Raw genomic sequence first — 14,839 nt, forward strand, 5'->3', positions numbered from 1 at the left:
GTCATCCATTTGAAACACAAATGGATGATATGGTAAATGAAGGGAGACTGGGTGATTTAATCCTTTAAGATTATCATTCATAACATAAAACTACCTGGCTATGGAAATTACCCAATTTTGGAGTTTGGTGCATTCCTACCATATTTAGGAGTGGGTTTTTTTTTTCAGTTTGGTGTGCAAAATGTATAACCTGTCTAAAGAATGCTCTCTTTTCTTCTTTAATGCTACCGTCCTTTGGCAACGAAGTCTAGGAGAGTAAGTGACTACTTGGTATACATGATCATATTTGCATATTTGCCTTTTGTTTACAAAATATTGAAGAAAAAACACATACAATACAGATGAATTTATAAAATCTAAGGCTCTGAGTGCAGTTCATACAATTTAGCCTGCATCGAGGTCTTTTACCCAACCCTGAATGATAAGGCACTATGTTTCATCCGAGCTTTATACACCACACACCGTCAGAATACAGCCCATTTTGGCTTTTGCTCAACTCAAAACATTAGTTCTAAAATGGCAGTGCGCTCATTACTGGCTCAGAGCCTTGTGTTCCACGCAGTGCGTTTCCAAATGTGCTCATCTCCCTGGAGACGCTTGAAGCCCACTGCTCCCATTTCCTCACTGGAGTGACAACACTGCCGTAAAAAAACAACAACAGCTTTTCACTTCCTCTGACTGCTGACATGCCAGTGGTTCACTGCTGCTGTGTGTGCAGAGAATACATTTATATATCCGTTTCTCCTCACAGGACTCGCAGGTTAGACAGAGCGCCACCTACAGCCTACACCAGCCCCAGGGCAACAAAGAACACGGGACGGAGCGCAGCGGGAACCTTTACAAGAAGAGTGATGGGTAATAATATTTTGGTATCACATAACAGTGCGCGCCATACATTTAGTTAACGCACGCTCATTACAGCAACTAAAGTCCATCCTGCATAATTTATCTTGTATTATCTTGTAGACCAGCGGAGGTGTGTTTAACTCTTAAATAGTCAGTGTTGAATGTTGATGTGACGTTTACTGTTTCCTGGCTCCTTCCTCAGGTTGCGGAAAGTGTGGCAGAAGAGAAAGTGCACTGTGAAGAACGGTTATTTGACCATCTCGCACGGGACGGTACGTAATCTTCATATTTGAATGGTTTCTGTGCTCATATGCTTGTACATTAACTAACATTTCAGCTGAAATGTCAAGTCGAGCAGTGACAGTGCAACTTTCAATTCGAATAGGGATAGGCCAAAGAATCTTAAAATATTATTTTGTTGATACTAAGATAATGAAGTATCGTTCGTTTTTTTGTCCACATGAGAATAAATATAATACTGTAAAAATAAAAAATAAAAATTGTTTAATTGTCAAATTGTTTAATCCCGATTATTCGCATCCAAAATAAAAGTTGAGTACTATGTATAATTATTATGAATATATAAATAAACACACATGCATGAATATATATTTAAGACAAATGTATTTATATATGAAATATGCAAACATTTCTTAAATAAATACATGATTGAGTGTCTATTATATACATAATTATACATAGTACTCAAAAATATATTAGTTAAACGCAAACTTTTATTTTGGATGCAAGTAATCGTGATTAGTCGATTTGATAGCACTATAACAAATATGTTAAGCTTTGAAGTGAAAAATGAACCAGTAGTAATAATAAAATACAATTCTTAAACTATTTAGTTGTGTAGAATAGGAACACTTTCTTCCTGTTTTTGTTAAATCATTTTATTATTTCTCTTTATTTAGTTAAATTCATATAAATATATTTAATATTAATCATTATTGCTTTCAATATAATGTTAAATGGAAATAATTACCGAGAAATCACCCAAAAACTTCCATTTAATAGAGGTATCATTATCTGGTACATTGGTGCCATTATCTGCTATATTAGTCTTGATATTGATATGAAAAGAAAATAAGTGGAATTGGCTGTTCATTCAATTTAAAAAGATCTTTACGTTTAAAAATAATTATTATGAGCACAGATTTTTATGCTATTATGTTAATTGAGATTAAATGGAATATTTTTAAAATTAATTTATCACACTGTAGGAGACTCATACTCATGTATATGCATTTATGCGAGCTTGCGAAGGCTAAAAGGTGATTTAAAAAATAATAATAATTGATGAATTAATTAAAAGGGGGCCAACCACAGCACCTGCAGTATGCACTTATCTTTGATAAATCTGGGCAGTTTCCTCAGTGCAGTGCTAATTCAGTAGGCTTTCAGCCTCTTGGTCAACATCATTAGTCAGTCTAGCGTTTTTCTAGCCTCAGTGCTGTTTAGATTTTTGTGACCAAGACAACTGGTGAGAGAATTACATGAAGTATCGTATAAAAGAATTCAGAAAAAATTAAACAGATGATGTTTTACACCTTATGCTGGAGCATATCAATCTGTGGCCTTACTGTGAAACATCAAGTATGTTCTTGCTGTGGCTGATCATTAAAGTAGGGCACCAGTTGCCGTATTGAGTTATATACAATTTTGTATATGCACGAAAAAGAGACAAATACATTTTATATAGGGATTCATAAAGGTGAATTTGAAGTATGGGTAGTATAAGAGTGGATCTCATGAAAGCACAAATAGAAAAAAAAATATTGAAAATGAATCTGGTTTTAGGTTTTGTGTGTGTTCATGTTTTTCTATCCCAGTGGGGACTTCAACCTAAATGCACATAGACTCATGGGGACTCATGTCACCGTGGGGACCAAATTGAGGTCCCCATGAGGAAAAAACGTAGAAATCATATTTATATTTTTTTGTGTGAAAATTTAAAAATGCAGAACGTTTAGCGGTAGGGTTAGTGCAAGGGGATAGAATATACAGTATGTACAGTAAAAACCATTACCGCTATGGAGAGTCCCCAGAAAGATAGTGAACCAGTGTGTGCTGGGACATTATTCTCATGTAATTATTCTTGTTAGATTCTAATTACTATAAGAGTAGTTTTTCCTGTATTAAAGTAAAAAAGTGAGTATAAATAAAATCCAGTACAACAAATACTACCATGATGTCTAAATATTTCACAGTTAATAATTAATCATAATTTTTCACATTATAGTAGAGACTTTTACTATTGCACCATGTGTCTACACCGGATGCTACAGTTGTCACTTCGCACCGCAACTGCTTGAGACAAAAAGACTGTTACAAATTCATTTGTTCTTCGTCAGAAAAAGAATGGGGCATCAGTTTACCATAGCATCACTGATTATAATGGGTTCTATTGGGTTCTAATGTCTCTCTCTCTCTCTCTCTCTCTCTCTCTCTCTCTCTCTCTCTCTCTCTCTCTCTCTCTCTCTCTCTCTCTCTCTCTCTCTCTCTCTCTCTCTCTCTCTCTCTCTCTCTCTCTCTCTCTCTCTCTCTCTCTCTCTCTCTCTCTCTCTCTCTCTCTCTCTCTTTCTTTCTTCTCTCTGGTTTCTCTCTGTCTCAGGCAAACAGACCTCCTGCCAAACTCAATCTCCTTACCTGTCAGGTGAAGCACAACCCAGAGGAGAAGAAAAGTTTCGACCTCATCTCCCGTACGGTTACACCCGTGACTGTTACTTCACACACACATTTATAAACCTGATTTTGGAAATCTGTACAACTAAAGACCTAGCTGAGAGCATAGAAATAGTGTTGTAGAGCACCGATTGAACTTTTAAGGCTACACTGTAGTTGAGTGTTATTGTTATCTATGAGGAAATATTGGCTGAGGAAACGCTGACCCTGGCTGAGGGATTTTCTCCCATGTCCCCGTGCTTCCTTTAACATCTCATCTAACCACAGGAAACTAATGCCAGAGAAAAAAACAAGTTCAGTTGTATGTGTCCCTCTGTGAGTGGGGGAGTTTGAGCTTATCTGGCCTGTCCATCCTCTTATGTTTTCCAGTCTTCCTCATTCCAAATGGATTTCCACAGTGTCACTCTTGTAAGGCAAAAGTGTTCCCCTCCATTAACCAGCACAACTTTTAAATGAATCTTGTAACAGAGTTCGGTAACACTTTAATTTAAGACGACATAGTTACTATATTAATAATAGTAAATGATGTAGTACGTGTACTTATTTGAGTAAGTACAATGTAACTACGTCACCTTAAAATAGAAAATAAATTAAAAACTAAACTTTAAAAAGAGTAAAACTTAAACAAAAATTACAATCAAATCTTAATAAATACAATAATAGTATATGTACAAGTCAGTTAAGGTTTATCAAATTTGCCAGGACAACTGAAAAAGAAAATGTGCAACCTAACGACAGGAAACTGTATCACAATTTTGTGACAAAAAATATAATAACATTTGGCCTGAAAGTGGTTGTTACTCTGAGGTTTACTTAAAATATAGGGCAGATCTATTAGATACTTTCTTTTTTCTACAAGATGTATTTGTACTTTCATCTACCACAGTCTTTCTCGCTTGTTTCACTCTTAGATGACAGAACGTATCATTTCCAGGCAGAGGATGAGCCAGAGTGTCAAATGTAAGTGTGTTTGTTTGTTACATCCTGTCATATGACATTCTCTAGTTTTAGGGAATAACTAACTCAAAGTAACAACAGAACACTGCGGCTTTTCCTTAAACTGTGCATGTCTTCTCAGATGGATCTCAGTGCTGCAGAACAGCAAGGAGGAGGCGCTCAACAACGCCTTTAAGGGCGACCAGCATGTTGGCGAGAACAACATTGTGCAGGAGCTGACCAAGGCCATCCTGGGTGAGGTCAAGCGGATGGCGGGTAACGACGTCTGCTGTGACTGTGGAGCTCCCGGTGAGTGACCTGGAAATCGACAGGAAGGAGGAAGTGGAGAAAGGGAGGGGGGCTGTTTTGAATCGGCTCACAGGAAGAACAAATTGGAAGTTGGTAGTAAAGGAACTCTGATAAATGATCCGGTGCACTGCAGCTCATTCTCGCTCATGTCTGAGTTAAATCATTAACACCATCACAGCTTACAGTATACATGTTTTATTGAACTAAATACATTACATTCGGCTAAAACGAATACACAGGTTACTTTCCTGAACAAGTGCGCTCCCGAGTCTGTGTTCTTCACATTGTCCACGTTAATCGCGGCCCAGTTCGGCGCACACACGCAAAATACCGGCAGTTCAATAGGGAATTCGGATCTCTTAAAGGGGCCGCACTATATTCCTACTCGTGGAATATGGACCTCCTCCAGGTATGGTGTGGTTCTGGTGCGCTCAGTGGTACACATTACCAATTTTTCATACGAACTGTGCCCTGCTCTGAATTAAACTGCCAGTGTAAAAACTCCCTTTATATTGTTAAAATGAGAGAAATCACTACTTACTCTTAATTTTTAAGTTTAGGCTCAAGAGGCATGAACAATTTCTTAGATAAACATATCTATGACCTTTGATACATCTAGTCTTCATGCTGTATTGATTAATATAGAATAAGTATGGTTTCACTAATACTAAATGTACATTTGCATAAAGCATGCATATTTGTCCATACCCATGTTGATTAGAGTATTAAAAACTTAATTTAAACTTAAGATGCATTTACAATTGCTAAACTTGTGCGATTAAATTGTGATTAATCGCGAGTTATCTCATGACAATCATGTGATTAATCGCGATTATATATATATATATATATATATATATATATATATATATATATATATATATATATATATATATATATATATTCTTCATTATTAAAAAGCAACAGCAATAATGTGAAAATAAATAACACAATAATGCTAATAATAATATTTATTTATTTTTATATATATAAAAATATATATAAAGGAGGATTACATAAAATACTAGAATACAATAATACTAATTATTATTATTATTATTATTATTATATAATTTAATTGGTTTGTTAAATAATGTAATTTCAAAATGATGCTAATAATATTTATTTATTTTATTTATTTGTTTATACAATGTTTCACTAATTAAGTAATAATAATGAATAAAATAATAAAATAATTGTGTAATTTAATAAATGTATTAAATACAATAATTTAATACAATAATGATGCATAACAATGTCTGTAACATGTATTTATTGTTTAATAATAATAATAATAATAATAATAATAATAATAAATTCAAACAATAATAATAATAATTATTATTATTATTATTGTTAATAATGTGCTTTTAATAGTTTTTTTTCCCTAAAGTGCCCTAATATTTTTTATTAATTTATTAAATATAAAAATGTACTATAACAATTATACTATCAACAACATTTGTTTATTATTCTAATGAATATAATAAAATATAATTCATTTTTAAATAATTATTATTGTTGTTTTATTTATTTGCATTTTCTAAAACTTTATATTTTGGGATCAAGAAATGTTCAGATTTTAGACTATGTGTGCTAGCTGCTAGCTCCAGCAATTTGCATAATTGATCAATGATCATACAATTCTACTTAAAATTCATTGTGGGAATGAGGACAAGTTTTTTCATCTTTCAAATTCTGTTTAAATGTTACACATTCTTGATCGACAGCCTCTGTTAAAGTTGTTAAAGCATTTTTTTTTCTCCTCTCGTTCTCCCTCAGGTCCCACGTGGCTCTCCACCAACCTGGGCATCCTGACTTGTATTGAATGTTCAGGGATCCACCGGGAGTTGGGTGTGCACTACTCCAGAATCCAGTCACTAACACTGGATGTTCTCAGCACCTCAGAGCTCTTGGTTAGTGTTTGATCTTTGATTTCACAGAGTGCATCTCCCCAGATTCCCCAGGACTGCTGCTGTAAGCCAAATATTGGGTTTATTTATTTAGTTTGCACTGGATTCTTTTAATTCAGCCTTCATGCTTGAAATTTTTATATGGTTTGCTTAAATCACTTGGGCTCTTTGGGAGCCATTCCACACGCAGGATTTCAGCCCAAAGCTTTTTTGGCCAGCAATTAGGATCATTACAGCAATTACACAAGACTGCAGAACTGTTAGCCACAGTGAAAAAGCCCAGAGTCTCTGAGTAACTGCCAAGATGCATTGTTTTGCTGATTGGGATATTATGAAGTAACAAAACCGATCAAATGGACCCTGAATAAATGCTTTTGTTGGTACTTTAGAGTTGCGAGATGAAATTAGTTTTGTAGCACCATTGATTTAATGCGTGTGTTTGTGTGTGTTGTGTTGTTTAGCTGGCCAAGAACGTGGGGAATGCTGGATTTAATGAGATCATGGAAGCTTGTCTGACGGCAGAAGATGTGATCAAACCAAATCCGGCCAGTGACATGTAAGCCAAAGTTTCTCTTTGGGAATTTGCCATCACTTATGTTGTATTTTATGCAAATTTGTTCTTGTTCCATTTTCTTTTAATGCCACAGGCAGGCGAGGAAAGACTTCATCATGGCCAAGTACACAGAGAAGCGCTTTGCTCGTAAGAAGTGTCCTGACGCGATGTCGAAACTGCACACGCTCTGTGATGCCGTGAAGGCCCGGGATATTTTCTCTCTCATCCAGGTCTACGCTGAGGGGGTTGACCTAATGGAGCCGATTCCTCTGGCCAATGGCCATGTGAGTCTGTTCCCATTTTTCTTTGGATTTGATAAGAGTTTTGTCTGTGTGTATTACTCATGAATTATTAAATTACAGTATTTTTTTTCCATGTGGTCTTGTTTAATATGGGTTAAAATAATACACAAATATCTGATATTTTAAGTACTAAAAATAAACAAACAAACAACAATTAAATAATGGAGTATTTGCATCCGATCAATTACTCATTTATTATGAATTTACAGTAGTAGTTGTTACTGTGATATTTTGGAGGAAATTCATGTGTAGGACAAATTATAAATAATATTCAGTAGTATTTTGCATTGCAATGCAGAAAATGTGTGTGCTTTTATGAGTGTCATAAATATTTTAGAATCATATGAATCATCAGCATCATTTGCTAATGATCCTGCCCATGAATTTTCTTGTCAATGATTTTTCTGAGGTAGGTTGCCAGGTCTTTCCCCAACCCTCCCCATTCTATGGCTTGGGACTCATACACACACGCGCATCCACACCTACGGGCAAATTTGTAGCGTCTCCAATTCATGTGTACTGCGTGTTTTTGGATTGGAGGAAACCCATCCAGACACAGGGAGAACATGCAAACTCCTTCACATGAATACATGACATTAAATAAAACTGAACAGACTTCATTTTCACAAGTATTCTGTATATAAGTACTCCTGGTAAATTCACATATAAACGATATGTCCAAAATATCATGGTCCATTCAGACACGAGTAGCTCTTATGCATAAACCTAAATAGCAACCAAGCTACTATATAAACATGTCATGTTGTTTGTTGGTTTGGTGTGGTAGGAACAAGGTGAGACAGCCCTTCATCTGGCCGTGAGACTGGTGGACAGAACCTCCCTTCACATCATAGACTTCCTCACGCAGAACAGGCAAGACTCAGACAGCCGAGCAAAGGCTGGAAAACACCTTTTCCTTCTTTGCTGACCAAATGCTGACTGGTGCTACCCCACAACTAAATCCGAATGAACAGCTTTTTTGTCATTCATTTGACCAAAGTTGTTTAAACGTGCTGGTTTTGAAGGTTAAAGAGGCAATTATAGCTGTGCCTGGAATGGAAAATTGAGATTTAATGTTTTCTAAATAGGCAAAATTGTTTTTCTCTCTCCTCAGTTTAAACTTGGATAAGCAAACGGCTAAAGGAAGTACAGCGCTGCATTACTGCTGCCTGACGGACAACAGCGAGTGTCTCAAACTTCTGCTGAGAGGAAAAGCCTCTATAGACATCGGTATGCAACAAAAAAGAAGTCTCCTGTAGTCCCTGTTGAAGTTTGGGTGGGACATATTGACGGGATCCCTTTTAATGATGTCCTTAAGGATTCCCAGGCTCCTTGTTTTGTCTGGTGGCACATTTCAGGATGTTGTTCTCACACCATGTTCTTATTTTGACTGCTGGGAAAAGTGAGTGTGGTGATTTGTAATTCTGTTGTTGTTCTGGGATTAACAATCTGTCCACCAAGAATGGGAAGAAAAGATAACACAGAGCCGTATGTGGCCTAGTGGTTCTGCGTGTGTGTGTGTATGTATGTGGGTGGGTGAATCTGTGCCAGGGAATCTCCTCTCTCAGATCCTTGCCAGCGTCTTTTGTGAGCAAGCTGTCTGGATCGACTTGGCTTTGTCTTGTCTGTAAAGTCAAATTCAGCACAGGAAGCCAAGAGTACAGAATGTGGTGGAACCATCATTCTTCCAGGCTTGGCGACTGTCATGCGTTCTAAAATGTATCTAACTAGTGTATCCTCCTGTTGAAATGTGTGTCTGTGTATATTTAGCTAATGAGGCTGGCGAGACCCCGCTCGACATCGCCAGGCGGCTCAAACACCTGCAGTGTGAGGAACTGGTGAGCTCACATTTTGTACATTCATCGTCCCTGGCCTAGATGGTGAGAACTGCAGTTTATTATGGTATGTCTATCTGTCTTTTAGCTGAACCAGGCACTTGCAGGGAAGTTCAATGCTCATGTGCATGTGGAGTACGAGTGGAGACTTCAGCATGAAGACCTGGACGAGAGTGATGAAGATCTGGATGAGAAGGTGAGGAAAAACTCCTGAGACCTCAAGGAAAACGTATTTTGGTTGTTTTGGTTGCACGTGTCAGATTATGCCTGACTAATATATATATGTGTGTGTGTGTGTGTGTAGATATTTAATAATATTTAAGATACTATAAATATGTATTTACTATTAAATAGTTTAAAAGGGTTTCAATCATATAGTTATTGTAGCAGAGTAGATAGAAAATATAGTAAAAATTAAGTTAAAAATTATTTAACTAATTTATAATTAATATTCATATGGTTGTGTTTACTGTGGATTTCATTATTTAAAAAAAAAAAAAAATATATATATATATATATATATATATATATATATATATATATATATATATATATATATATATATATATATATATATTAATCAGTTCGCTTAGACTGTTTGAAATGTTTCAGGAGTTCAAAGTGCATATTTTGCAATGACCAAATAATAAGTGCTTTATCATCTCAATAGTTACAATGTTGCTTAATTTTTGTTTTGCCTGCAAAATCTTGGTGAATTTTTTTGTTGTTGTAATATTTATATATTTTTTATGTTCAGTGCCATATCGTACACCTGGCACAATGCTACACCAGGTGCGACACAAATGTTTTTTGCTAGTTTCAGCCTGACACAGTTATCATTTTCACGCCCAGTTGTTTAAATGACAAAGGGACTCGTGCCCATCTGTTGGCTCGTCGTTGTGCTGGTCTGAAAATGAGGTGTGTTCAGGCACATTGTTGCCGCGTTTCTATTTTGAGGCACCTGAAAACGACTGAACCATTAAAATAACCGTGCGAAACACGCGAATCGCTCAAGTTGTAAAATCTGAACTTTGGCGGATATTCACGCCGCGTTAAACAATGAGGAGCCTGCTTACTGCTGTCACGTGGTGAAGTGACGGATGGGAAACCCACAGGGGAAACCCCGAGGCCAGAGTCATTTAAAAATACTACTGTATTGTGTCACAAAATGTAGTTTTAATAGTTTTTCAGGCGAGAATGTAGTTGTTTAAAGCTCAAATATGTGATTTATTTATTAAGAGAGCTCCTATTTGAAAATTTGATCTGGTGTTTTCGGAGGTGTGAGACCCAGGCGATCACCGGAGCTCAGCGCTCATCAACACCGGTGAGAGCAGCCTTAACTCGGCTAGTCCTTCTGCTGGCTGCCACTGCCTGGCAGAATCCCCTCCCAAAACGCGAATTCGCGTCTTTTGTGAAGTGAATGTCACACGCGAATGAAGCGAATGGATTCAAAATGTTCACGCGTCCAACTTCGCGCGAATAGCGCGATTTATTCGCATCATTCACGTGCGGTGTGAACGCACCATAAGTCAGTCAATAGCGCATTAGTAATATGAGCCTATAGGTGGGTGCCCAACACGGGGACTCTGCTTATTACACACACAGGGACATGCAGCAGCACACAAACATTTTTAGATATTTTAAAATAAAATAATTCCCCTTTGGAGAAGCGTTTAGTCTTTCCACTCGCAAATTCACCACGTAAATAGCGAATCCGCCATGGTGCGAGCGCAGCTGGCTTTTAAAGGGAATGGGAGATGATGACTCTGACTGGTTTATTGTACGTTATGCCCCCCCCCAAAAAAAACACATGACTCATTAAGAGACTAGGTACAACCCTTTTAGACCATATGCCTGGCGAGCCAACCATGTATTACGTTGTTAAAATAGCAAACGTGTATTTGTGCACCTGTGCTACGCATTTTAGACCATGTGCTTAGATTGTTAAAATAGAGCTCTCTGTGTTTATCCAGTCCCACTTATGACCTTTGACCTTTGTGCCTATAGTCCAGTCCTCACCGGCGTGACGAGAGGCCCATCAGCTGCTACACACCGGGCAGTAATTCCCTTCAGCCCAGTCCGGCCAGCCTGGCACGAGACGCACGAGACATGGTCAAAGACAAGCAGCGTTTCGTGCCCAACCTGGTCAACAACGAGACCTATGGAACCATTATCAACACCAACTCACCGGTCACCCTGTCCTCCTCTGCTCCACCACTCCCACCACGAAATTTAGGTACTTTACATTTCATTCAGATAAAAGAAATCACTGATTGAGAGGAGAAAAAGACCAGCCTCCTACTCCTTGCTAGTACCAGATTGGACCCCCTTTTGCTCCCAGAACTTTGTGGCATAGATTCAACAAGGTGTTGGAGACATTCCTCCGAGATCTTGGTCCAAATTGGCATGATAACATCACAACAGTTGCTGCAGATTTGTCGGATGCACATTCATGATGTGAATCTCCCATTCCACCACATCCTAAATGTGCTCTAATGGACTGATATCTGGTCATTTGAGTAAAGTGAGCTCATAGCCATGTTCAAGAAACCAGTTTGAGAAGATTTGAGATTTGTGACATGGCACATTATCCTGCTGGAAGTACAAACGCTTTCATGTTGTTTATGCCATATTGTGACCCTACCATCTGAATGTCGCAGCAGACATCAAAACTCATCAGACCAGGCTTTTTTTCCTTCTGTTGTCTCAGAGATGCTCTCCTGCAGGCCTCAATTGTAACAAGTCATAATTTGAGTTACTGTTGCCTTTCTATTAGAGTGAACTAGTCTGGTCATTCTCCTCTTATCTCTGGCATCAACCAGAGGCGGACAGATTACACAGCTTGCTAAATTTGACTCAAGTACAAGTAAAAGTACTATATTCAGATGGCTACTTAAGTAAAATTACTTGTTTTTAAAAGTACTTGAGTATCAAGAGTACAAGAATACATTTTCTAAATATTGCATTACTACTGCCACAGTGCTTATATTTATGTACAGTGACGTCCTAAATGGAGTCATGAAAAATACATGAAAAATGTTAATGTTAATACCTTGGAGAATGTAAAAGGAATTGAAAGTAATGCCAGAAAGCCAGAAAGCCTCTGCTAAAGTTTTAATGGATTTTTTTGCACCCACATTTAAACCTGACTGTGTTAAAGCTACACTGCGTAACTTCTTTTAGTTTATTCTTAGCTAAAAACACTTCGTTCTTTCAAAAATATATGTGGTCATTAATGTATATTTACTTCTTTCAAGTAATAAAGTATTCTCGTAAGTTTATAATATGCCATTGAAAATACATATGGGTGAGGGGTTCGAATATCGCCGGTTGCCATGTTGCCCCTCCATCTTGAAAGTACATTAGCCAAAGAGGGACATACCCGTAAATGAACGCCTTTCGCGTACCTCTAGCTCTCCCTCGCACCTCTGTCACATCAACTGATCTCTGCTCACGGAGAAAATGATATAGCCTACAATGTAAACTTTGCCTTACGCTAGTGATGTTGTAAAAAAAAAAAAAGGATAGTGTTTGTTTTTTTTTTTTTTTTTTCATTTCATTGCTAACATTAGCTTGCATTCGTTATGGGAACCTGATAGCTGATCTTAGTAAAGTAACTTTTCTCAGTGCTATCGTTATTCTGTATATTTACAGAATAACGATAGCACTGATAAAAGTTACTTTACTAAGATCAGCTATCAGGTTCCCAGACGAATGCAAGCTAATGTTAGCAATGAAATGGTAAAAAAAAAAAAAACTAAAACGTAAAACTATTATTCATTTTACATAGATGTCATAACCTACATGTTAACTGACATATTAAATAACTGCAAATTATAATAGTTTTCTAAAGTAACCTCATCACAAGTTTTACACATTTCGCACTTGTGGATCATAACCGGGTTGTACGTGTTGCTTCAAAATGTCAAAAGAAGAAACAGGAGCAAGAGACAAAAAATAGAGAGTAGGCAATTTATTGAAAACTGCATTTAAACTCAAACAGGTTGTTCATCGGCTGATCAGCTGAAGTTTAAAGGAACATGCCAACTTTTTGGGACTTTGGCTTATTAAGTGTATCCCCCAGAGTTATATAAGTCCATATATATCATTCTCATCTCCGTGCATCCCATAACTCAGTCTGACACGCACTCCCGCAAGCCTAGCTTAGCACAAAGACTGGAGGTATATGGCTTCAGCTAGCCTATACTTCTCAAAAAGTGACAAAATAACACCAACATTTTCCTATTTACATGTTGCAATGTGTATAGTCACAGCGCGTACAAATAACAAGGTTACATGAGACACAGAAGTGGAGCAGTGCTGCGCCTTCTGAGAATATAGTCCACAGTATTTATATGTTTATAAGATAGCTGTGTCTCATGTAACCTTGTTATTTGTACGCGCTGTGACTATACACATTGCAACATGTAAATAGGAAAATGTTGGCGTTATTTTGTCACTTTTTGAGCAGTACTTATCTAACTCTGGGGGATACACTTAATAAGCCAAAGTCCCAAAAAGTTGGCGTGTTCAGCCAAGACCATGGCCATAAAAAGTTCAAATCTGCACAAAAATATGGCTTTCATGTCATTGTCCTTCAAGCAGTCATATTGTCAAGATCTCCTGATGGCAAATACAAAAAGGCTTTCTCTCTTTGAACGTGGCAGGATTGTTAAGCTGCACAAGCAAGGCCTTTCGCAACGCGCCATCGATGCTGAGATTGGACGCAGTGAGACAGTCATTTTACATTTCGTAAAAAATCCTGAGGGTTATGGGACAAAAAATTCAAGTGGTAGACCCAAAAATATTTCACCTGCACTGATCCGCAGGATCCGATGGGTTGTCCGTGAAGACACTGGTCAATCCTCAACCCAAATTAAGGCCCTTACTGATGCTGACTGCAGCCCAATAACCATTTAAACAGTTACCAAAACAGTTAACTTGGACCATTGACTTCCATAGTAAAAAAAATTAATAAGTAAATAAATAAAAAATATATTATGGAAGTCAATGGTTCCAGTTAACTGTTTGGTTACTGATTCTTCAAAATATCTTCCCTTGTGTTCAGCTGAAGAAAAAAATCATACAGGTTAGAAACAACTTAAGGGTGAGTAAATGATGACAGAATTTTCATTTTAAAGTGAACTATCCCTTTAACACTTTAGTCCACTTTATTCATATTTATAATTATTGATTAAAAATAGACTAAATATACACAAAAAAAGCAAATGATTCCATAAGTCACTAATTCAGTTTGATTCATTATGAATAACATTCAGGCTGCTGTATTTCAAGCCTCACAAATGTCAGGTCTCAAAATGGCAGATAATCTCATTTGACCTGTTCTTGAATTCTCACCATCACCCAGTTACACTGCAGAGCTCCATGGAAACGGCCGTGTGAAGATGCTGACCTATATGTGCGCTCCCAAAGTCTCGGGACAGGGTGCCGTCA

The 14,839-nt window shown here is 37.2% G+C and overlaps 1 protein-coding gene across 4 annotated transcripts in view; it reads left to right on the forward strand.

Moving 5' to 3' along the window:
• Positions 1-14,839, forward strand: part of asap2a (ArfGAP with SH3 domain, ankyrin repeat and PH domain 2a) — a 74,846-nt gene that overhangs the window by 53,477 nt on the left and 6,530 nt on the right. For all 4 annotated transcript variants that reach the window (XM_067455354.1, XM_067455356.1, XM_067455355.1 and 1 more), the window contains 13 exons: positions 752-855; positions 1,049-1,118; positions 3,467-3,554; positions 4,449-4,497; positions 4,616-4,782; positions 6,565-6,698; positions 7,157-7,251; positions 7,343-7,532; positions 8,338-8,423; positions 8,665-8,780; positions 9,321-9,388; positions 9,474-9,581; positions 11,393-11,621. In XM_067455354.1, the coding sequence (XP_067311455.1) occupies positions 752-855; positions 1,049-1,118; positions 3,467-3,554; positions 4,449-4,497; positions 4,616-4,782; positions 6,565-6,698; positions 7,157-7,251; positions 7,343-7,532; positions 8,338-8,423; positions 8,665-8,780; positions 9,321-9,388; positions 9,474-9,581; positions 11,393-11,621 (1,504 nt within the window). The remainder of the gene's footprint in view (positions 1-751; positions 856-1,048; positions 1,119-3,466; positions 3,555-4,448; positions 4,498-4,615; positions 4,783-6,564; positions 6,699-7,156; positions 7,252-7,342; positions 7,533-8,337; positions 8,424-8,664; positions 8,781-9,320; positions 9,389-9,473; positions 9,582-11,392; positions 11,622-14,839) is intronic.

This window comes from Pseudorasbora parva, chromosome 10 (assembly GCF_024679245.1).
Source record: "Pseudorasbora parva isolate DD20220531a chromosome 10, ASM2467924v1, whole genome shotgun sequence".
NCBI lineage: Eukaryota > Metazoa > Chordata > Actinopteri > Cypriniformes > Gobionidae > Pseudorasbora > Pseudorasbora parva.